Raw genomic sequence first — 26,287 nt, forward strand, 5'->3', positions numbered from 1 at the left:
GTGAACAATGATTTGAGAGACAAAAATGAGGAGGAGGAGGAGGCAGAGCAAGAGCAGGAAGAGAGGAGGAGAATACCTATCTATGTACTGGACAAGTCCAGTTTTACCTAAAATTATTCTATACACACAAATGTTAACACTGATCTTGTAAAATCTACTATAAGGAAGGTGATTAAAAACCTAACTCTGGAGCATGACTATTTAAGATCAACTCATGGTTTTGTTACTTCACCTGCTGATGTGTGGCCTTAAGCCTATTACCAAAGGTCCCTCCATCTCCTGTTTTCTCACCTATACAACAGGGAAAGTAAACCTCTCTCATGAGGCTACTGTAAGGATTAAAAAGGTTAATGTATGTAAATTGCTCAGAATAGTACCTGGCACATGTTAAATGCCATAAAAGTATTTGTTGTGATTAGTTAATAAATGGAGTGACTGGTAACTACTGAGTTTTCCTAAAGGCACAGCCTTTAAAATTATCCAAGTAGTTATCTATTAGTCCAGCAATGAGCTCTTACTAGCTTATTCAGTCAACAGGTATTTATTCAGCATTTGCTTTATGCCAGGCATTGCACTTATGTTTCTACTGTCAAAGCCTCCATTCCTTTATGGGGGAAATGTGCTTAAGCAGCCTCTTAATATTATTAAAGCTTGTTGTGTTACATGCCATACTTAACTATACATCAATTTTTTCTCCTTGATATTACTCTTAGTTAATCTACCTCTCCCTTTTTCCATTCATTAAAAAAAAAAAAAACTTTCAATAACAAAATTTCAGACACATACAATAGTTTAATGAATCAAATAGTTTAATGAATCCCATATAGCTATCATCCAGCTTCAATTAACATATGAGAAATCTTATTTTATTTATACACCCATTTCAATTATCTTACAGAAAATCCCAGATATACCATTTCCATGTCACTGATTAGTATATACTCTAAAATATTCTTTTTAAAAAGATCACAATAACATTACTTGAAAATTACTAACAAATTAATAATTAACTCCTTGACATTAAATAATAATGCTCCAGTTTCCCCAAGCATCACAAACGACACTTCACATTTTCTGAATCCACCAGATTTGGCAAAAAAGGCAATGTGTCAATAAAACAAAGGTAATCTTAATAGTAACAGTTTCATGAGAGTAGTAAGAGAATGAAACCCAGAATGTAGCAGGCCAAGAAATTAGAAGAAATAAGGAAATGGATATAACTATATGCTCTTTTAAAAAAAAGTGTAAGAAAAAGTGAAAGGTACACACAGGATCAGAATCACAGCATAGTTGGTTGTATGTTTAAACTGAAGAGAGAGGAAGAGGCTGAAGACATAGAAGACATAGGAAAAAAACAGAGAAACAAAATAAGGTCCTAGAGATGAGACTAGAATAAGGACCCTGAATAAGGGAGCTGTAACACAAACTCGGACACCGCCAGGAGTTAGTTAAGTATGAATGGGACCGGGAAAATTAGCAGGCAGAGGTGGAAGGTGGAGGTGGGGGCATGTGAACGCTAACATTAAAGGTTTCCAGCTGAATGACAACAAAGTCAACTAGAGGGCGTTCTTCCCAGAGCTCCTAAGCAAGCAAAGGTGTTAAAGAGAATGAAATTGACATGTGTTCTGGGAAAAGAAAGGAGACCAATGAAACAATAAAGAACAACTGGTTTTAGTAAGACACAAAAGAAGTGACACTTCATTGCAAGGTAAGATGTCTCCAAACAAGAACCAGCTACATCAAACAGGGGCATAACGGACAAGGAAGATTCAGAATGGTTTAAGGATTCTGGGACCTCATGATGGCATCTAAATTTACCAAAGGTCTGTATTTCAATTCTGAAGATCTCTCCCTTACCCGATCATTGCCCTTCCACACAAGAGACTTTTTGATTTTTATTTAATCTCCCCGATCCTCTGACTGATCCTTAAATCAAGAATTTCTAAAACTGTCATTTTCCTTTTTTACATTCTCCAGTATGGTCAGAAATGACCATACCACCCACACTTTTTATACTCCTCATTGCCCTGAGAAACATCTTTTGCAACAGCTACTTGGTCTATGGAAGTTTTGCCTTCAACAAACATTTTTTGTTACCAAAAGATAAATAAGCTAGCTGTTTACTTGACATTTTGTTAATCTGAAAAACTTCTGTTGGGTTGCTCCACTGAGATTTGAGGGTTGACTTAACTATAGCTCAGTGTAAATAATAAAGAGAAGCTCTATTAAAAAAAAAATTTCCCTACTCTAGTAACTTAAAAAGACTATAAGTCGGGGCGCCTAGGTGGATTAAAGCCTCTGCCTTCGGCTCAGGTCATGATCCCAGGGTCCTGGGATCAAGTCCCACATCAGGCTCTCTGCTCAACAGGGAGCCTGCTTCCTCCTCTCCCTCTCTCTGCCTGCCTCTCTGCCTGCTAGTGATCTCTGTCAAATAAATAAATAAAATCTTAAAAAAAAAAAAAAAAGACTATAAGTCAAATTCATTACCCATTAAATAGTTAAGGTCTAACTTTGCTATAAAAATATATACAGGGGTATTATATATATACATACATATATAGGGATGGGTAGATAAAAGAAATTCTTGATACCAAGAATATCTGACTTACAGTGTGAGCACATTTCCAAAGGATAACTGGCCTCATTTCCCTGGAGAAAAGAAATAAATAATAATTAGTCACAAAACTGGCACAAATTTCTTTAAAAGGTTAAATATTTTGAGTCACAAAACATAGGGAAATAAGCCAAAAACCAAAGTAGCTAGATCTATAAATTACAGTTTTTTGGTATGAAAAAAATTATACAGTATGACAGAAAGAGCTCTTGAATCAAAGAGGCCTGAGCTGTGTGACTTACACAAACATTTGAGTAAAATTTATTTTAAATATTTTTAATGCCCTAAATATGTTGTATACCCAACTGTAACACACTGGAGACTATCAAGGCTCTAACTGAATTCAGTTGGGGACAGAGCTCAGAAAAAAGCTGCCACCTCTATTTAAATGAAGAGTTTTCTGAGACTGTAAAACTCTTTAAAAGAAAAAACCAAACACATTTATAATAAGTGCACTGAAACAATTTTCTATATGCTTTGCAACTAAAATAAGAAAAATAATCACTGGAAGGTGGGTCCAATGTAGGACAGCCAATTCAGGGTTTTTTTTCTTAAGAAGTCTTATTTCAGTGGATAAACTCCATATTGATATAATTTATCTGAATTCCTAATTTATAAAATATATAAAAGTAATCATCTGTTTTCTATACAGGATTCCATCTAAATCTATTTTAAGGAAAAAAAGAGTTCTAGGAAAACTACAGACCTGGCCCAAAGCCTACATTTAATAATTCCTAAGGAACTGATCCCAGGGAGATAAAGTACCGATCACACCATTTGATTAGTGATAAAACCAAGAGTAGTTCTAAATCTAAAACAGTAAAAACTTCGGTACAACTGACTAACATGAGGTAAAAATCATGAAGATCTTTTTCTTTTTTTAAAGATTTTACTTATTTGTGACAGAGAGAGAGAGTGAGAGAGGGAACACAAGCACAGGGGAGCTGGAGAAGGAAAAGCAGGCTCCCCACTGAGGAGGGAGCCCAATACGGACCGGGCTCAATTCCAGAATGCTGGGATTATGACTCAAACCAAAGGCAGATGCTTACAAACTGAGCCATCCAGGCACCCCAAAATCATGAAGATCTTTTAAAAAGTCTACAGAATTTAGGGGCCCCTGGGTGGCTCAACCAGTTAAGCATCCAACTCTTCATTTCGGCTCAGGTAATGCTCTCACGGTCAGGGGATCAAGCCCTGCACCTGGCTCTGGGCTCAACATAGAGTCTGCCTGTCCCTTTCCCTCTGCTGCTTCCCAGCTCCATCTCTGAAATAACTAAATAAAGTCTTTATAAAAAGTCTACAGAATTCTAAATAATGTAAATTAAGCTCAAAATTCAGTGATAAAATCAGAGTAGCATGCATCCTATATTCATTCCATGTACCTAATCTTGGCCCTGTCTAGCAGTGTACAATAGAATTAACATAAGAATATACTCATAAGACATTAAGAAATTATTGAATACAGCCTGAAAAAAAATTTTAGTTTGGATCCTTAGCTTTTACTCTTAAAAGTATCTTATACTAGGGGCACCTGGGTGGCTCAGTGGGTTAAGCCTCTGCCTTCAGCTCAGGTCATGATCCCAGGGTCCTGGGATTGAGCCCCACATCGGGCTCTCTGCTCTGCAGGGAGCCTGCTTCCTCCTCTCTCTCTCTGCCTGCCTCTCTGCCTACTTGTGATCTCTGTCTGTCAAATAAATAAATAAAATCTTTAAAAAAAAAAAAGTATCTTATACTACATAAATTTAACGTCTAAGAAAGGTTACCAGTAAATTAGCATCTTCAATTCTTATGTCACCAATGATTACTCTTTCCCTTGAAAAGTATGGCAGATAATTGCAATTTTTCAGAACTGGTTAATTTTGGGTTACTTTATCAAATATATATTAAAAATATAAGAAATAGGAAAATTAATAAAACTTGATAGCAATGAGCAGAGACAGTGTTTCTGCTTATTCTGCCCCTTACTTGATTTAACATCCTTACGGTGATTCCTACCTTTGACTGCCTCACATATTTCATGTCTGAATTTTTAAAACACATTTTAATTTATTATTTACTTGTTTTTTTTTTTAAGGTTTTATCTATTTATTTGACAGAGAGAGGGAGCAAGCACAATCGGGGGAGCAGCAGACAGAGGGAGAGGGAGAAGCAGGCTCCCTGACAACCAGAAAGCAGGGTCCATCCTAGGGTAACAACCTGAGGCCAAAGGTAGATGCTTTACCAACAAAGGGACTAAGCCACCCAGGAGCCCCTTAAAATACACTTTAAAGAACAAAACAAAACAAAAAACTTCACTCTACCTTAAGAATAAGTATGTTTCTTGAGAGGCTCCCAAAAAAAGGAATATAGGGGCACCTAGGTGGCTCAGTGGGTTAAGCCTCTTCCTTCGGCTCAGGTCATGATCTCGGGGGTCCTGGGATCGAGCCCCACATCGGGCTCTCTGCTCCGCAGGGAGCCTGCTTCCTCCTCTCTCTCTTTGCCTGCCTCTCTGCCTACTTGTGATCTGTCAGAAAAATAAAATCTTTAAAAAAAAAAAAAAAAAAGAATACAATAATACTTTGGATTGTCATTCTGAAGTGGGTTGGGTTTTTGTTTTTTTTTTTTTTTTTTTTTTGGTTTGGTTTGGTTTGGTTTGGTTTGGGTTTCTTTGATGATAATGATTAATATTACAACTGTCTTAAAAGTGAGGGGCTTGGGGGCACTGGCTGGCTCAGTCAGCAGAACATATGACTTTTTATTTCAGGATCATGAGTTCAAGCCCCACGATGGGTGTAGAGATTACTTAAATAAATAAATAAATACTTAAAAAAGAAAAAAAGAAGTGAGAGCAAAAAGGTCATATGGCAGTTTGGTAGTTTCAGGAACTAGGTCCTTGTTTCTTCAACCCACTGACTTTTATAATGTTATCAATTCTTTATAAATGATACCATCCATCCCCTATCTATATCATCCCCAACTAGCCAGCATCCACAAAACCCAAGGACCAGCCCAGCTGGAGCCCTTCAGTGCTTATCCACTAACATTGAATGCTTCATCTGCCTCCCAAACTTAGAACCCATATATCCAAAAGACTACTTCAACCTCAACCTGTCTGATCCTGGGCCCAGCAAAAATATCTTTCAAATATTAAGCCAAAATGCTTTTCCCAGATAACCAAAAACTGAAAGAATTAAGCTCCAATACACATGCACTACAAGAAATGTCACAAGAAAATTCTTCAGGCAGAAGAAAAATGACACTAAATGAAAATCTGGATCTAGACCAAGAAATGAAGATCACCAGAAATGGTAAACGTGTTATGTAAATATAAAAGACTTTTTTCTCATTTTCAAATGTCTTTAAAATATAACTGTTTAACACAAACATAATAAAAATGTATTCGGGGGTGTATAATGTATACTGCAGAAGTAAACCGTATGAAAAGAGCAGCACAAATGTGAGATGGAAGAATGATGCATGTTGTCAAGATCATACACTATGAGGGAAACATTACAATATTATTTGAAAGTAGAGCATAATATTGAATATATTTATTATAAACCCTAGAGCAAACACTTTCTAATAAAAAGATAAATAAAATGGTACCATAAAGAATACTCAATCCAGGGGCGCCTGGGTGGCTCAGTGGGTTAAGCCGCTGCTTTCGGCTCAGGTCATGATCTCAGGGTCCTGGGATCGAGTCCCGCATCGGGCTCTCTGCTCGGCAGGGAGCCTGCTTCCCTCTCTCTCTCTCTCTGCCTGCCTCTCCATCTACTTGTGATTTCTCTCGGTCAAATAAATAAATAAAATCTTAAAAAAAAAAAAAAAAAAGAATACTCAATCCAAAGGGAAGCAGATAAATAGGAAAAAAGAAACAAAAATCAAAAGTAAAAAATAGAAAGTAAAATAGGACAGCAGATTTAAATCCAAAGTTTTGAGAATGATACAATGTTACTAGGTGTATTAAAGAAGATTCAGCTGTAGGAGTGTCTGGGTGTATCACCTCCCTAAGCATCCAACTCTTGATTTTGACTGAGATCATGATCTCGGGTCCTGAGATTGAGCCCCAAGTCAGGATCCCTGCTCAGCAGAAAGTCTGCTTTTCTGTCTCACTCTCCCTCCATACCCTGGCTCACAAACGCACACAGTCAGTCTCTCTCTCTCTCTAAAATAAATCTTAGGGGCACCTGGGTGACTCAGTCGTTAAGCATCTGCCTTCAGCTCAGATAATGAACCCGGGGTCCTGAGATGGAGCCCTACATCGGCCTCCCTGCTAGGAGGGAAGCCTGCTTCTCCCTCCCCCATTCCCCGAGCTTTTTTTTACCTCTCTTGCTGTCTCCCTGTCAAATAAACAAATAAAATCTTTTTAAAATATAAATAAATAAAATCTTTTTTAAAAACGGAAGATGCAACTGTATGCTATCTACAAGAAGCCTACTTTAAAAACAGGATAGAGCTAGATGAGTCCTTCACCTGTGGAATCTGATGCTATCTCTAGGTAGATGGTGTCAGAATTGAGTTGAATTATTGGATATCCAGCTGATGTGCAGATACTGTGTGTATATGTGAGGAACTCCCACCACCACACTATAATTAAGTCTCTACAAATACACATACAGGAACAGAGCTTCAAAATAAATGAAATCAAACACTTTTAAGAACTGAAGGGCAAACAGTCGATCATTTTAAAGATTTTAGTATTTCTCTCACAGTAACTGATAGAAAACAAGTAGAACAACAACAAAAAATCAACAACATGCTATCAAGTAACATGTCCTAAACCAGGAGAATATTCTTTTCCAGGGCACATGAAACAATCATAAAGACATTCTTCTGAGTCTAAAAAAGTCTCAATAGAAAGGTCTAAAATCATGCAGAATATATTCTCCCAGTAGAATGTAATTAAACTAGAAAGGTATTTGGGAATATTCGAATTTGGAAACAAAACACAATTCTAAACAATAACCCATGAATCACAGAGGAAATGACAAGAGAAATCAGAAAATATTTTGCATAGAATGAAAACAGAACCTATCAGAATTTATGGAATACAGGTTAAGCAGTGTTTTGAGGAAAATGCTGTTACAAGAGAAGGTCCAAAACAAAATTATCTGTTCCTAAAGTAAAAAGCTAGAAAAAGAATAAGTCAAATCAAGAGAAAACAAGAAAGAAAAAAAAATGAGAAATTAATAAAATAGAAGTGGACTAACAAGAAAAATCAATAAAGACAAAAACCCATTTTTGGGAAAAGATCAATAAGTAAGCCCCCAGGCAAACCAACACAAATCCCATAGACACTTAAAGAAAAATAAAGGAATTTTCTAAATGTTCTGAAAACAAATTTTATAATTCAGATGAATGGACAAGTTTCTTGAAAGATAGTATATGACAAAACTAACTCAAGATAAAAGAGAAAAGCTGAACAGCTCTATAGGTTTTTATTAAAATACACTGAATTTGGGGGCACCTGGGTGGCTCAGTGTTAGGTTAAGCCTCTGCCTTCAGCTCAGGTCATGATAAGGTCCTGGGATAGAGTCTCATAGCAGGTTCTCTGCTCAGCGGGGAGCCTGTTTCCCTCTCTCTCTCTGCCTGCCTCTCGCCTACTTGTGATCTCTTGTCAAATAAATAAAATCTTAAAATATATATATACTGAATTTGAGTTAAAAACTTTCCTATAAAGAAAACTACAGACCCGGATGGCTTCACTGGTCAATTTCATCATATATTCAAAGTAAAAAATATGCCAACCCTGCACAAGTTCTTTCAGAAAGCAGAAGGGGAAAGGAATAGTTCTCAACTCCTTTCATGAGGCCAATATTACTCTCACCAAAATCAGACAGTAACATTACAAAAAAGAAAACTATACTCCCATACTTCTTCATGACAATGGATGCAAAAATCCTTAACAATACTTGAGCAAATCCAGAAAAAAAATTTAAAACAATAAAATTTCATATATGAGGAATATCCCAGCAATGTAAGGTTGGTTTAATATTCCAAATCAATGTGATTCACTACACTGACTAAAAAAGAAAAAACACCATATGATCATCTCAATAAATACTATAAAAGCATCTGACAAATTTCAACACCTACTCATGATAAAAAAAGAACCACAATTCAGCAAGCAAAGGATCTTCCTCAATCTATAAAGGCTATCTACAAAAAGCCTACAGTTAACATCATACTTAATATGGTGAAAGACTAAATGCCTTCTCCTCAGAAAAGGAACATGGTACGATATCTGCACTAGTGCAATCAGGCAAGAGAGAAGAAATGAGGCATACAGACTGGAAAAAGGAAGTTAAACTGCCTTTACTTGCAGACAACATGATTGAGTCTGTACGTAAATACTAAACAAACTGCAAAAGACTATCAGAACTAATAAATGAATGAAGCAAAGTCACCCAATACAAAGTGTACAAAGTGTATATAAAAATAAAATGCATTTCCATAAAGACCTAAGTAGCCAAACAATTTGAAAAAGAAGGAACAATGTTAAAGGAGTTACACTATCTGACTTAAAGAATTATTATAAAGCTAGAGTTGTTAATAAAGTGATATCAGCAGAAGACTAGACATAAAGATCAATGCAACAGAATAAAATGTAAAACACACACACAGGACCACCTGGGTGGCTCAGGCGTTAAGCATCTGCCTTCGGCTCAGGTCATGATCGCAGGGTCCTGGGATTGAGCCCTACATTGGGCTCCCTGCTCTGCAGGTAGCCTGCTTCTCCTTCTCCCACTCCCCCTCCTTGTGTTCCCTCTTTTGCTGTCTGTCAAATAAATAAATATAAAATCTTAAAAAAAACCAACAACAACAACAACAACAAAAAACACACACACAGACGCAAAGTTAAGTGTTTTTGACAAAAAGGTGTCCAGGTAATTCAATGCGGGAAAAAAACCTTTTCAACAAATTATGCTAAAACAAATGAGTATAATATTTTAAAAAGGAAAAGAAAAAAACACTTGAATAGATATTTTATAACAAAAGATATAGGCAGGGGTGCCTGGGTGGCTCAGTCAGTTAAGCGTCTGCCTTCAGCTCAGATCATGATCCCAGGGTCCTGGGACTGAGCCCCCCAAAGGGAATCCCTGCTCAGCGGGAAGCCTGCTTCTTCCTCTCCTCCTCCCCACTCATGTTCTCTGTCACTATTTCTGTCTTTCTCTCTCTAATAAATAAACCTTAAAAAAAATAAAAAATACAGACACAGCAAATAAGCAAGATGAAAAGATGTTTCATGTCATTAGACATTAGTGAAATGCAAATTAAAACTACAATTAGATACAATACTTGCAACTAGTATATATATATATATATATGCTTAAAATTTTAAAACTGGCATACCAAATGTTGCGGAAAATGTAGAACAAATGGTTATGTGCTAGGCAGAATTCTAAGATAGTCCCCTCTGATATTCCCAACCCTAGGTAAACAAACATCTTTTCCCAGTTATTCAAATAATAATCTAGGTACTGGCTCAAAGGGATTTTGTACATGTAATTTAGATTCCACACCAGTTGACCTTAGGATAACATTATTAGGGTGGACCTGTTCTAATCTCAAGAGCTTTTTTAAAAGAAAGAGGGGAAGTAAGAGATTCAAACCATGGGAATTCAAGACCAGGGAGTGCACCACATGCCATTGAGTGCATGCGGCTTCTAAAGGCTGAGTGTAGTCTCCAGCTGACAAGTGAACAAGGAAACCGAGATCTCAATCCTACAACAGCAAGAAACTGAATTCTGCCAACAACCTAAATGAGCCTGGAAACAGATTCTTCCCCAAAACCTTCAGACAGGTCAACACCTGGATTTCAGCCTTCTGATTCCCTGAAGAGAGACCCCATTTGAACTTTGACTTACAGAACTATGAAATAACAACTAGGTGCTGTTTTAAGCCACCTGTTTTAAGGTAATTTGTAACACAGCAACAGTAATTAACACCCAAACATACAGTATATGAGGCTAAAAATAAAAATGTCAACATAACATATGTTGGTGAAGATATGAACAAATGAAATTTTTATATATTGCTGGTGGAAACCCCAAATGACACAGCCATTTTGGAAGAGTTTGACGGATTCTGAATAGTAAGTTTCATGTAACATTCAGAAATGAAAACATGTCCACGCAAAGATTTATACACATGTCCACAGAAGCTCTGTTAACAGCCCAAATAAGAAGCAATCTAAATGTCCATCAATTGTCAAATGGATAAACTGTGGCATATCCAGACAATGGAGTACTACTCAGGAAAAGGAAAAGACAATTTACACACACAACAACATAAATGAATCTTGAGGCGCCTGTTAAGGGTCTGCCTTCAGCTCAGATCTGATCCCAGAGTCCTGGGCTGAGCACCACCACCGCCCCCCCCTCCCACCCCCCCCCCCATCAGGCCCTGCTCAGCAGGAAGCTTGCTTCTCCCTCTCCCACTCCCCCTGCTTGTGTTCCCTCTGTCATTGTGTCTCTGTCAAATAAATAAATAAAAATTTTTTTAAAAAAATAAATAAGTGAATCTCAAAAGCAGTAAGTGAAAGAAACCAGGTACAAAAGGTTACATGCTGCATGATCCCATTTATAAATAGTACAGTTACCAAAAGATAAAGGGTTGCCAGGGGTTAAGAGGGTCAGTGAAAAGGGGTAGCAGGTAACATTTTAGGGTGAAAGAAATGTTCTACACATCTTGATTGTTGTGGTGCTTACAAAACTATACATCTGTCAAGACATGTTAACTGTACACTTAAAATTGGTTAACTTTATTATATGTAAGTTATACCGCAATAAAGCTGTTTTTTTTTCTCCCCCATTTATTTAAGTGAGAGAAAGTGTGTGCATGATGATCAGGTGGAGGGTAGAGAATCTCAAGCAGATTCCCCATTGAGTGTGGAGCCCCACACAGGGCTCCATCTTACAGCCCATGAGATCACGGCCTGAGCCAAAACCAAGAGTTGGACACTCAACTGAGCCACCCAGGTGCCCCTTAAGCTTGTTTTTAAAAATTCAGTAGGAGTCTCAAGTATAATGGAATTGCTTCGTAACTTAATAGATTTAAATTCCTCCTTCCTTTATTAGAAATACCTCATCACTGTCTTTAAAATAGTAAATTTCCTGTCATACTATTATTCACAAAGTATATGGATTTTTGTTTTTATAACTTACACACTCATTTCAAGGTAGCAAATTATGTATTTTTCAGATTAATTTTACAATATCATGAGAAACCAGAAACTTATAGTAAACTCGATCCTTATAATTCTTTCATCCTTTACTTAGTCCTCTTCTCAGATCTCTAATTCCATGAAGGCAGTATTGTTTTATTATCTTTTGATACTCCTTGCCAGATTTAACACTGTCCTTAACTTATGTAAGGAAGTATTTTAGAGGTGCATGTAAAAATCCAGACAGCCTTAAGGAACTTGGTTTAAGTTGCATGTTAAGCATCAATGTATTATATAACATGGTTAAGATTAAGGACATATTAAGAGTTTCAATAAATTCTTTTAAAAATTCAATTATTAAAGAACTTTTGATTTCTGCTTTCCTTAATGCTCACTTTTCATAGTGAGAATCTATTAAGCATCTGGCTCTCCGTACACTTGAAATAAGCAAGCAGTACTCTAATACATAAATAGTATTTATAGTTCCCAAGAAGAGCCTATAACCAAATAAGACAATGTTGTCACCTCTTAAAGTCTCCTAAAGATAAATGTCTACATAATCTGACAGCAGGCCTTTCGAAAATAGTCTAAACTTTACAGCATGCATCTATAAAATTTATTTTTATTCTCTCACATCTAGACATTTCAAGATAAAAGTAACTCTAAACAAAAGGAGATAAGAGATCCAAAAATAGTTTCTTCATTTCTTTCCAGAAAATTTTAGAAATTATATTTCTATTCTTCCTGATTTAATGTGTATCAAAATTGATAATCATAAAACAGTAAATTTTAAAAATACTAAAAATATGGATTTGAAAGTTAGACAAATGTTTTCATCTGCTGAAAGACAAAGTTTGCCCACTTCCCACAATTAATGTAATTTTTATAAGGAAATCAATTTCTAGGGTAAAAATCACTGACCATCTTAATGCTCCAGGACAGATACCCCTTAATTTCAGAAGTATAAAACAAGATGTGAAACTGTGTATGGGTAAATTTGGGTGAAAGCAAATGGAAAGATCAAAGGACAGAAGCAAGAAATAAAAATCCCTGGTTATCAGTAGACTTCAAGGACTCTTCGAAGTCTCTGCATCAAGCTGAGTTCACGAGTACCCCTCCCTCTGGACACTGATTTCTCCAAGCAGGAAATAAGAGAAGTTGATTAGATGATTTCAAGGGGTCCTTCCAGCTGTGTTTTCGGTTTGTGGTGGGTTTATTTTTTTTGTTGTTTTTGGGTTTTTTTGTTTTTTGGGTTTTTTTTGGACTACTAATGAAGATGCTACTAGGGAAGGGAGGGAGAACGGGAGAGAGAACACAGACAATGTCAAGAAATGCCTTCAAGCATCCTGTTGGTCCAGGAGACCAAAGTTTCCCAATAGAGTATACTTAACTTTGTATTATGTTCTTTTGTAGGCCAGTCAACAATCAGTATAAGAAAAGGAAAGGCAAGGGTACCTGGGTGGCTGAGTCGGTTAAGTCTCTGCCTTCAGCTCAGGTCATGATCCCAGGGTCCTGGGATAGAGCCCCACATTGGACTCCCTGCTCAGAGGTAGCCTGCTTCTCCCTCTCCCTCTGCACCCCCCACCCCCACCCAATCTTTAAAAAAAAAGGCAATGAATCTCAGAGGCAGAGTTGTTAGCAATACAAATCAAACATGACCTTGGTTATGGCAACAAATCTGGCACCAGGGATCTTGTGGATACTTTATAAAAATTAGCTATGATGCTATCATATGGCAGAAATTGTTCATTAACACAGTATGCCATTGTTAAACAGTGACTAGTTTTTCAGCAGAAGTCAATAACATCTATACTTGTCAAATTATTTTAGGAGGAAAATAAAACCCTCAAATTTTTTAGACTGATAAATGTTGCCAAAATTATACTCCATAACTTCACCTAGCCAATGTTTGAGGGTACATAATATGTTAACGATTTTAAAGACCCTACTGCATAAAAATATAAAGACCCTACCACCATATGATGGGCCCTGAAATAGTGATACATATTATTCAATCTCACAGTTTACAATGTGTCCATTCAACAGTATCTAACCTAACCAATCCTATTTGTCTTTTCCACCCAAAATTAACCATGATTTTTGTATGTTTCTCTTGTATCCTACAATCTTGCTGAACTCATTTATTAGTTCTATTTTTTTGTTGTAGATTTCCCAGAATTTTCTATATAGACAATCATGTCATCTACAAATAGGGAGTTTTCTTCCTTTCCAATCTGTATGCCTTTACTTTTTTCTTGCCTTATTCCAGTGGCTAGAACTTTTATCACTATGTTGAAAGACTGGTGAGAGCAGGTTTACCTTGTTACTGATCCTATAGGAAAAGCAGTCAGTCTTTGCCATTAAGTATAATGTTACCTATAGGTTTATATAGATATTCCTTATCCAACTGAGTTAGTTTCCCCATACATATTAATTTTTTAAAGAAACTATGAATGGGTCCTGAATTCTATTAAATGCCATTTTCCATCAAATTATGTGATCATGTGATTTTTCTTTAGCTGTTAATACAGTGGTTTAAAAATATTGAGTTTCAAATGGTGTATCTGTGCAGTGACACATACTTGCTAATGATATTCAATTTTTTTCCCATACTGCTTTATTTTCTTAACCATTTTCTTAAAATTTTTGCATTACACTGATACGGGTAAATTGATAGTTTTTGTATTGCTTTTTGGAGGTGGTATCAAGGGAATGGGGACTATTCAGATTATTTAATTCATATTGGGTGAAGGGTGGTACTATGTATTTTTCAAGGAACTGGTCCATTATACCAAAGTTGTCAAAATTATGTATGAGTTGTTCATCGTATCTCCATATTATCTTTTCCATGTCTGAAGGGCCCATGGTAATACCCTACACATCATTCCTAATACTGATAACTTGTTTCCTCTTCTAATCCTCCCAGTCTTGGTAGAGTTTTGTCAATGTATTTATCTTTCCGAAGAACCAGCTCTTTATTTCATTGATTTTCTTGTTTTTGTTTTCAACTCCACTGATTTCTGTTTTTATCTTTATTTCTTTCTTGCTTGATCTGGGTAGATCTTGGTTTTTTGTTTTGTTTTGTTTTGTTTTAAGATTTTATTTACTTTTTTGGGAGAGAGAGAGTGTAAATGAGATTGAGAACACAGGCCGGTGGGGAAAGGTAGAGGGAGAGGGAGAAGCAGACTCCCCACAGAGCAGGGAGCTCAATGTGGAGCTATTCCCCAGGACCTCGGCTCATGACCTGAGCTGAAGGCAGATGCTCAACCAACTGAGCCATCCAGGTACCCCTTGATTTTGCTTTTTTTTTTTTTTCTTCTTCAGGTTCATGAGATGGGAGCTCAGATTTACACTTTTCCCATCTTTTCTAAAATGCGCATATAGTGCTGTAAGTTTCCTTCTCAGCACAGCTTTACCTACATTCCACAAATTTCAATAAGTTGTATTCTTTATTTTTAATTTAAGAGAGAGAGCAAGAGGGAAGGAGAAAGAGAGAACACAGCAGGAGGAGAGGCAGAGGGAAACGCAGGCCCCCCGCTGAGCAAGGAGCTGGATGTAAGACTGTGACCAGAGCTGAAGGCAGATGCTTGATGAACAGAACCACCCTGGAGCCCTCAGTGGGTTGTATTTTTTTCCCCAATATAGTTATTCTCCAGTGCACGGAAACATAGAAAATACTTATTAATATTTTTGAATTATCACTGAAATATGCTTTTATAATTTATAAAGTAAATCCCTTTTTGTAATGTCTTTGAAAAAATGTATTATGTTCCAAACAACTGTTATATGAACTTTAAACATAGTCCATTTGCCAATTAATCTTCCTTTTTATGCCAACTCAAAATTTTCCAGGACTGAAACTGAGTGTATGCCCAAAAGTTAAGAATGATACCTTAACAAAGTGTTTGGTCCACTGTAAGCAATTAATGAAAGGGACTTAAGAATTTAAGATTTCATTCCCAAAGGTGTAAGACACCTCTCAAGTAGCAACAGACAAATGATAAAAGCTTTATTAAAGCAGAGATCTTTCTGAAAGTGTAGGTTTGCAAAAACAAACAAAAACCTACTGGCTTTTTTCATCTGGTTTGCCTTTTAACAACGATTACATTATTTTCATCAAATTAAGACAATTCTTTACATAAAGGCCTAATATCCTTCAGACATTTCAGGTGCACTAATTTCAATTTCAAGAACTACCTTAGTTCAAACTAAACATGCAGTACAATAAATGATACTCTGTCTAGTTCTCATGGACTTTTTATAAGGTAAAAGCTGAGGAAGAGATCTTTAAAAGTTAGTTTGTAAATATAGATATGTATGGAAAAAAAGAAAGTTTACCAAATACAAAAAAAAAAAGAAAAGAAATCACATTAAGGTGTGGGGCATTCTTTTAGAGACTTTACATACATTATCTCATTTATCTTCCAAACAATCTCCCAGGTAGATAGTGTCTAGAATATTTACTGTCTAGCCTTTTACAGAAATAGTTTTCCAACTCCTTCCTTCACCTGAAGAACTGTAAGGTAAACGATATCCTTTGGAAGGAAGCAGACTTTTGGTTATGGTAAAGTAGGTAGAGAAAATATTTTTGTGAAGAAGCCGACAACACAGGGTTATAGCTACATAATGGTGAAGGAGGAAATACAGTATAACATGAAAAACCAGATATAATTTTCACTGCCTACAATCTCATCAGTAATCACTGACTTCTCAGAATACCAAATAAAATACTGAAATGGTTTTTACTACATAAGGCCCAGCTTCTGGTGACGGAAGGTAAACTAGGGACAGTTTATAAGAACTGCCTTGAAGGAAGGTGATCAAAAGGTACAAACTTCCAGTAATAAGGAAGTAAGTATTAGGGATATAATGCACAACGTGATGACTAGAGCAAACACTAGTCATATATATCTAACAATCTCGCTGTATGCCTTAAACTTACAGGGATGTATGTCAACTCTTTCTCAATAAAAAAAGTGGGATTTGTGCAGGGAGGGGGTGGGGAGGATACACTTAGCTGCCAGAGTTAGAAATTTGGTCTTTTTCTGGTACGCAAGAAACATGGAAAAGACAATGGACCTTATGAAAAAAAAACCTCTAGGGGCGCCTGGGTGGCTCAGTGGTTTTTAAAGCCTCTGCCTTCAGCTCAGGTCATGATCCTAGGGTCCTGGGATCGAGCCCTGCACCGGGCTCTTTGCTCAGCGGAGAGCCTGCTTCCTCCTCTCTCTCTCTCTCTCTCTCTGCTTACTTGTGATCTCTATCAAATAAGTAAATAAAATCTTAAAAAAAAAAAAAAAAGAAAGAAAGAAAAGAAAAAGAAAAACCCTATAATGAGACTTGCAATCTAATAAAAAGAGACACTTGAGGAAGTGCTCCCCCTTTTCTTCAGGCAGGTGTTGGTGTCTGAAATTGTAGTGGCCCTCTTTGGACAGTGAAGCTTTAATGTAAACTGGACCTATGTCCCTGATGAAACTGGATGAACTGTGAACCACACTGTAACTCTGATTCTAGGCTTCTCATTTTGTGAAATGATACATTCCTCGTTATTTAGGCCACATTTAGTTGGGTAGGTATTCTGTTACTCAAAGCCCACCACTCAGATACATTTTCTACATTGTTAATGAGTATATTACTGGACAGAGAGTAACACAGGACAGAGAGTTACACAGAAATCAGAATGAAAGGATTATGAAACCCAAATCTGCCCAAAAAACAACATACTGGTTTTTAGTACATTGATCTTTAAAAATTTAAACAGGGCAGCCCCTGGGTGGCTCAGTTGCTTAAGCATCCAACTCTTGGTTTCAGCTCAGGTCATGATCTCATAATCTCAGGGCCCCTGTTGGGTATTGCACTGGGCGAGGAGACTGCTTACAAATTCTCTCTCTCCTTCTCCCCCTCCACCACTCTCCTGCACTCTCTGTCTAAAACAATGTAGAATAGGGGGCACCATTAAGCATCTGCCTTTGGGTTGGGTCATGATCCCAGAGTCCTGGGATGGAGCCCGCATTGGGGTCCTCCTACTCATTTTCTCACTCTCTAATAGAATAAAATATTTAAAATAAAAAATAAAAATAAAATAAAAATTTAAACGGCATTTTGCATTCTATCAAGCATCTTAGGTAATTACCTTACTCAATACCCACAAGAACTCTGAAATCAATCAGTCTGGTGGCCATTTTATAAACATGTATTTATTTGTGTCTGTTCATGTGTGTGTATACATTCAGTAAACTCAATTACAGATCTTCCAATTCTCTAACCCTGCATGTTCCACCACATCATATTATATCTCAACATAACAACAAAATGATTATTCTCTCAGCACTTAACTGTTTCACATTATCTGTAAGTAACGAGAACCAAATGAATAATAAAAATGTCCGAATAGCTACTACATGTCAAATTCAAACTGGGCAAGCAAAGTGATCAAAAGAAATCTAGCACCTTATAATGGCGTTATTGAAACATTTATCAGCATGTATGTATGTACATGTATATATATATTTATATATTCTATTGTATTTTAATTTTAATTACATACACATACACTACTTTTTTCTCCATATCCTGACTCAGTCTATGAAGTGAAGTCTCTGGGAGTTTTTTTTCTTTCACCTTTGTACTCAACACTAAGTTTGATATGTGTAGAAGGCAAACACTAAATTAAGAAATGTTCACTAAATTAAGAAATCAAAGATTTAGAGTAACAGTCTCATTTTTTATCAGCTGTTCAAGAATATATCTAGTACAAAAATGTTATGATAAATCAGCTTAATAAAAATGTTATTTACCAATTCTGAGTTTCATTTATGAAAAAGTCTACTTACCACTTAACAAATAACATTCTCAAATGCAACTAACAATTTACTCAAATATGTTAAAAAATCTTGAAGCATAAAAGAAGTCCTATAACTTTTAGAATCTACAGTTTCCTTTCCAGTAGCTTTCCCATTATGCTAATGCACTTAAGCTTTCTAATTGTTTATTCATAGGACTTCCACAGACTTCCCTAGCCCTAGACGATAAATATACCTAACCCAGTTGCACCTTTGCTGGCTTGTCTACTTATATGTATCCATCATTTACATTTATATTCCTTGAGAGATGCTACAATGGTAACTAGCTTTACAAAGATGAATAAAAATGCATCCCCTGCTTTAGAGGAGTGCACAGGTTAGGGTAAGCAATTACACACAATGAAATATGGTATGTACTATTATGAAAGTTATTTCCAAATAGCCATTAATTGCTGGAGGGAGCTGGAGATGTTTTCACAGAATGCCACTGGAATAGGATCTTTTTTTTTTAAGATTTTATTTATTCATTTGAGACAGAAAGATACAGAGAGAGAACATGAGCAGGGGGCGGGGGGGTGGGGGGGCAGGGGCAGTGGGCTCCCCTGCCCGATGAGGGGATCGATACCAGGACCTAGAGATCATGACCTAAGCCAAAGGCAAATGCCCAACCATCTGAGCTACCCAAGTGCCCCTGTAATAGGATCTTGATGTCTGCCAGACAAAGGAGCACAGGGCAGATGGAAGAAAAAGTAAAAAACAAAGCCCCAGTAAGTTTTAAAAAAAAAAAGAGAGAGAGAGAGAGAGATGAGGCACTTGAGAACTAAGTAGTCTGACTTGGTTATAGCATAAAGATAGCTAGAAATAAGAATCAGAACATGAGTGTCAGCAAAAGACTTTACATTTTTTAAAGTTTTCATATTTTTTTTTTAAGATTGTATTTATTTGGGCGCACCTGGGTGGCTCAGTGGGTTAGGCCTCTCTGCCTTCGGCTCTCTGGGATCGAGCAGCGCACTGGGCTATCTGCTCAGCAGGGAGCCTGCTTTACTCTCTCTCTCTGCCAGCCTCTCTGCCTACTTGTGATCACTCTCTCTCAAATAAATAAATAAAATCTTTTTTTTTTTTTTTTTTTTTATTGTATTTATTTGACAGGGAGAGCACAAGCAGGGGAAACAGCAGGGAAAGGGGAGAAGCAGGCTCCCCACTGAGCAGGGAGCCCAATGTGGGGCTCGATCCCAGGACCCTGAGATCAGGACCTGAGCTGAAGACAGATGCCTAACAGACTGAGCCACCCAGGCAACCCAGGCAATTTAATTTAATTAAAATTTAAAATTTTTAATGTAAGATGTAGCACTGACTTTCAAGTAAGGCAGTGACATAGATTTCCTTTTCAGAAGGAAAACTCTGGTGGCAATATGAAAGACAGAATGAAAAAGGAAGAAACTGGAGGCAAAAAGAGCAAAGCATTTAGTAGGCTACAGAAATGATCCACATGAGATCTAAATGAAACCCTAGCAATGCCAGTGGCAATAGGGATAAAGAAGCTGATTCAAGAGGCACAGGAGGATCTAAAAGGGAAGACCGTTTGCTATAACATGATACTTATCTTTCTGAAAAAACTTCATGCTCTTAAAACTACACATTAAAAGTAACATGGCTTAGGGCACCTGGATGGTTCAGTCGGTTGAGCATGCGATTCTTGATCTCAGAGTCCTAAGTTCATGCCCCACGCTGGGCATAAAGCTTACTTTAAAAATACATAAATAACATGACTTAAGGAAAACAGAGTTGGAAGCAGACACTAAAAGCCTATGCATTCAGAGTACTAGCAAAACCAACAAAAATCCTAATTAAGTATAGTTAAAGATATACTAACTAATCAGTATGGCACTTTTTAAAGGTACAGATGAAAGTAACAGAAAAAAGGGGTATTTGAAACTAAGTTAAAGAAACAAAAGAAAAAGGGAAAAACATCTGAGGGAATTATACAATAAACTGTTCCAAATAGGTGAATTTGTAATTCACTCACGCTGAGTCAAGAGGAAGAATGTGGGCTATATGGATAGTATACAATACTGTTATTCTTCAATAGCTTGCCACTTTTAACTGCTAGTGTTTTGGATTCAGCTGCCACTACTTAACAGCAAGAAGCATTAATACACTGGGAACATTTTAAATATATTTTCCTCTTTTATCAGTAGTACATGAATCAAGGTGGAATTTCTCAAAAAAATCCCTCTAGTAAGTGACTTATCCTCCCACGCCCACACCAGGTCAGGCCACGTATTCCTATGTTATACTCTTCCGGTACAAGATGCAACTGATGACTGCTTAAGATGTAAATAGCAGTAAAGGGGAGAAAATGGCATACCAGGTTTCCAGATATGAGTGAATGAACAGATACTGTTTCTAGGAAGAAAAATTAGGGAATAATGGAAGCATGAATAGGAAGACAAGAATGAATGTGGTTTTAGTTATGATGAGCTGAGGTGACTGACAGACACCCTCATTTAGATAAGTATCCTGTAAGCAGTCAGATCCATGGACTGGAGCAGAAAAGAATAATGCAGGCTGAAAGTATGAATCATCAGTACACAGAAAATGATGGAACTTTGGGAATAAACAAAGAATATATGCATTCCCTCAATTCACTCATTCAACAAATATTTATTAAATTCCTGTAATATGGAGGGATCTATGCTGGCAGCTGGCATAACAGAGGAACAGTCTGACCTGGCATGGGGGTGGGAGGCTCAGTTACTTCCTTGAGGCACTTTGAAGCATTCCAAACATAACCTATGCAAAAGACTGATGGTAGATTAAACAGATGGCAGAATAAATCTAGCATACAATACTGAATGAAACGTTAACAAGACCAAGTTGCTAGAGTATAGAGAAAAAGGAACATGGAAAAAGCTGAAGTAAACAACAAGTAGAGCCCATAGAGTTCATGTGCTACATTAAGGTGATGTTAATCCTATAATATATAGGGATTTTAAATGGGAAAGTAATATTTAAGAGGGCCTTGGACCAAACCCAGATGAGAAGCTACCAACAAAGATTAAAAATGGTCAGAGATGTAGAACAGCAACTAGCAGAAAATGTCACAGATGCCAAAAAAGGAAAGAATTCCAAGAGTTTCCAACAAGTTCCAACATTATCAAAAACTCAAGTAAGAAGAATGAAGAACTAAATACATTTAAAGAGTACCAACTGGATTTCTGAATACTCTCTATTATCACTACAATCTGAGGTGCTCTTATTCCCATTTTACACTACTAATAAGGTCAAGAGTTTATGGTATTCGTTCAAGGTCACACAGCCAATGAATGACAGAACTAGAATCTAAATTCACATCTTTCCAACTCCCAACTCCGTGCTGGTATTAGAAGATTAGTGCCAACACAATAACTCTTCAGGGAACTGCAGATACATAATCATTCTAAACCAGTGCTACCTAATAAAAATTTCTGCTCTGTACAGACAGAAATGTTCTATATCTGCACGAATGCAGGAACCATTAGACACAAGGAGCCATTAAGTGCTTGTAATATAGCTAGTGTGGCTAAAGAACTGAATTTATAATTTTATTTAATTTTAATTAATTTAATTAAAACGTAAACAATCACATGTAGCTACTAAATAGCACATCACAAATCTAGACTGTAGTATATTGAAAATAAGAAAATGAGCAATAAGAGTAATAAAAGAGTCAAGAAATATGATGGTAAAGATAGTGACAGCCACACAAGGCAACAGAGTTTAAGTACTGATTGTTCATAAATTCATTATTTATTTGAAAAATACTATTATGAGTTAGTTTATAATTCATAAAATTCCATTTGTTAGGAAAACAGTTGCAACACAGATATAAACTCTATATATAGATATAATAGAAATATATCTATATATAGATACAAAATCATGATTTCCCTTATTACCTATTAGCACTTGTTCTTCCTGACATTCCAAATTTTATTAAAGACTGCCTTACAAGTAAATAATATTACAGGATGCCAGCTTATTGCACACCTGTAACAGGAGATTCCTTGTGGCATCACACTCGGGCAGATAGGATAAAAAATATATATGTATCAGCCTTGAAACTAGGCAGATTAAGGATTAATAAAACTGCTAACAGCTCCATTAAGGCCAATGATAAATAAAGATCTGATCTTTTCTGTAGGTTGCTATGCTTCACAGTCTTGTACTTGGGTTTCAAAATGCCTATCTAATTCTCACACACAAAAATTAATACTATGTATTATTTACAAAGGACAAAAGAGAGCTGGTTAGAGTACAGATAAGTTTAATAATGCTAATAATGCTACCAAAACAAGTCAAAGTGTCAATCTCACAGAAATGTTTTTGGGATAGCAATAGATTACAGATAAGTTTAATAATGCTAATAATGCTACCAAAACAAGTCAAAGTGTCAATCTCACAGAAATGTTTTTGGGATAGCAATAGATTATCACATGGCCCTCCTTGTAACACCCCTAACAAAGGGCTCTAAGTGACAAAACAAAACTCTAAGGAAGGAACCTATAAGAACCTACGGACTGTTGAATTTTCAGTGCTCAATTTTCAAAGGTTTCCTATAGAAATCTCCAAATGTCGAAAAAAATTTTATAGTACAAGATTATAAAAACCAAAGACAAATCCAGAAACATATTAGTTATACCTCATTTCAAAATTTATTCCTGTGCCAGATCTATGCATTAGCTGTCAACTCATGACCACAAAAAAAGTATGGCAGTTCAAAAAAAAAAAAAAAAAGTATGGAAGTTCAAGGAGAAAATTCAGAAAAGGAGAGTAGATGTGAGCTGTTGAATAAAAGGTTTATTTGGAAGTATAAAAGTGTGGAAGTAATTTTAATCTGGCAAGCCTGAAATAGAATAGATGTCTGATAGACTACACTTTGGAGATAATTTTCTCCTTTTAAGAAATGGTTATTCATTTTGTTAACACTTACTAAGGTCATAAATGGAAAAAGTAAGTACAAAAAATTTTGAAATAAATTATTTTCTTGGGGGACTGGCTGGCTTAGTCAGTAGAGCTGTGGTTCTTGATCTCAGAGTTATGAACTCAAGCCCCAAATTGCATGGAGAAATTACTTCATTTTTTTTTTCTCTGAAGAGTTAATTTTGCAGAATACTGTCATAGTTAAAACCTTGTTAAAACTCAAGTCATTACAAAACTGCTACCTGATCAAAAAATTATGCTCAATTGTTGAGTCATGCTTACAATGAAACAGTTAAAAACCTGGGAATAAAACTAACTATAATCAGTCAACTAGAACATGGTACTGTTAAAATCTCTTTAAAGTTGACCTTTATAATCTTTTAAATAAGAACTAATTTAAAAAGAAATTAATAAATCCATATACTGTCCCAAGTTTAAAAAAAAAGTAAAAAAGGAAGAATACAACCCCACCCCCAAAAAAACCCTCCCTTTCATTAAAGTACACAACAAACTCAACAGTGATCAATACAAGAAAAAGGCGTGCCCTGAAGAGGCTCACTTGCCATGTTATACCTTCTGGTATAAACCGAGTTTTAAGCAAATGTATTAACAGTGTCTTTACAACTTCAAAAAAAAATTAAGACTATCAATCCACAACTCTATGTTCCCCTTATATAAAATAGGTACTCAGAAAATGGGTTTTTTTAGACCTATGTAACTTTGTCAGAAGTTATTAAAACAAACACTGACAAAGTATTAACCTCTTTTCTTCTTAATACTCCTTTTTCTTACATTCATTCCCTAGGTCACTGACTCACTGGTGCTCACTCCTGTGTCCACTTATTATTTAATAACATTTACTTAATACCCTATTAACTGCATATCAAATCTCCCCCAAATCAGTATTATAATCTTTTCCATACTCCTCTCTCTCAATCTCACCTCATTTGCCTCAGCCTTTAATCTCAACTTCAGATGATCTTGCCTCAAACTATCTTGAATTCCTGAGAGAATTTAGGCCACCTCCCATGAACTCCATTAAAACTATCTATTGCCATGCCTACTCATCTCACTCTTTGATATTTTCCCCCTCTCTTTTGATGTCCCTTCTTTCCCATTATCCCTCTTCTTTCCGTAACTTCTAGTACTCATTCTAGGACTCATTCCATTAATTATCCTTTCTTATGGCTCCCTTGAGTGGGCTTCTCTCGTAAATCTAAAGAATACCAAAATCTGGGTGCCTGGGTGGCTCAGTTGATTAAGCGTCTGCCTTTGGCTCAGTCATGATCCCAGGGTCCCAGCCCCTCACTGGGCTCCTTGCTAAGCGGGGAGTCTACTTCCCCCTCTGCCTCTCCTCTCCAGCTTGTGCTCTCCCACTCACGCTCTCTCATATAAGTGAAATCTTTGAAAATAAAGAATACAATTCTAGGGCACCTGGGTGGCTCAGTGGGTTAAGCCGCTGCCTTCAGCTCGGGTCATGATCTCAGGGTCCTGGGATCGAGTTCCGCATTGGGCTCTCTGCTCAGCAGGGAGCCTGCTTCCTCCTCTCTCTCTCTCTGCCTGCCTCTGCCTACTTGTAATCTCTCTCTGTCAAATAAATAAATAAAATCTTTAAAAAAAAAAAAAAAAAAGAAGAATACAATTCTATCCTAAATAGAATTCACCCCAACTGTAAAGCAGTAAGGTTAACCTTTTTTTAATAAATGTCTCAGAAAAGGAACTGACACCCATTGCCTCCACTGTCTCATCAACACTCACTAGTTTATTCCACTTACTCATTCACATATTCCTTCTTTAAACACTCCTTAATATCCAGTATATAACATGTATTTGTAATAGAACAATGAAAAAACAAAGACAAGGCCTCTGCATTCTCAGTGTTTACTTTCCCCTGCAATCTAATTTCTATTACCTAGGATTTAAGTGAAGTTCTGTCTTAAAGATTATGATCTCTGTAACAGTTTTCATTTTTATTTCCTTCCCTCTCTTGTTAACGGATTTAAGAAAAAATCTCTTAAATTGCCTAAGGAGAGTTCTATTTCATCCTACCTTCTTGGGTAACCTCAAACTATTAATAATTCCATCTTCCCCCTCTGAATACTCAACCACACTCCCTCTTTCCAGGCTATTCCTTTTACTCCAGAATAAATTCTTCCTCATACCTAAACTCCATAGCTTTTATCTGGTCTCCTTTTAGTCAAAATTTTAAAGAATATCTATACTCAATGTTTGGCCTCCCATTCATCCCTCAACTCACTGCATCCTGGCTTTTCTTGTTACCAGTACAAAATGGTGTTTTCTTGTACTGTTGCCAGGGTCACCAGAACTCTCCTGATGCCTCCAAGAACTTTTAAGTTCTTCTCTTTCCTGATCTCTGTAGTATCTAGGCACTGCTGACTCCTTCAAATCTGACATCACTCTACTAATTTTCCAACACTCTCTGGCAATTTATTCTCAGACAACCTTTGGGGATTGCTTAACCTCGATTTACCTCTTAAATGCAGCGTTAGGGTTTACCCTCTTCTCATTTTACATTCTTTCTCCATAGGATTTCATCCAGTTTCATGGCTTCAGCTACTAAGAGACCCGGACAGACAATGCTCAAATCTTTAATCCTAATCCAGATTTCTCTTCTGAGCTCCAGACACAGAGATCCAATTACCTGTTCACCATTTCCACCTAGATGACCCACGATTACTTTCTTTTTTTTTTTTTAAGATTTTGTTTCTTTGAGAGAGAGACAGAGAAAGAGCGGGCGGGGGGGGG

General features: G+C 36.6%; 1 protein-coding gene across 1 annotated transcript in view; it reads right to left on the reverse strand.

Moving 5' to 3' along the window:
* The window catches only part of DNAAF10 (dynein axonemal assembly factor 10), a 99,529-nt gene that overhangs the window by 65,881 nt on the left and 7,361 nt on the right, over nt 1-26,287 (reverse strand). The window contains 1 exon segment of the mRNA XM_059187850.1: nt 2,610-2,649. Coding sequence (XP_059043833.1) covers nt 2,610-2,649 — 40 coding nt within the window.

This window comes from Mustela lutreola, chromosome 9, assembly GCF_030435805.1.
Source record: "Mustela lutreola isolate mMusLut2 chromosome 9, mMusLut2.pri, whole genome shotgun sequence".
Lineage (NCBI taxonomy): Eukaryota > Metazoa > Chordata > Mammalia > Carnivora > Mustelidae > Mustela > Mustela lutreola.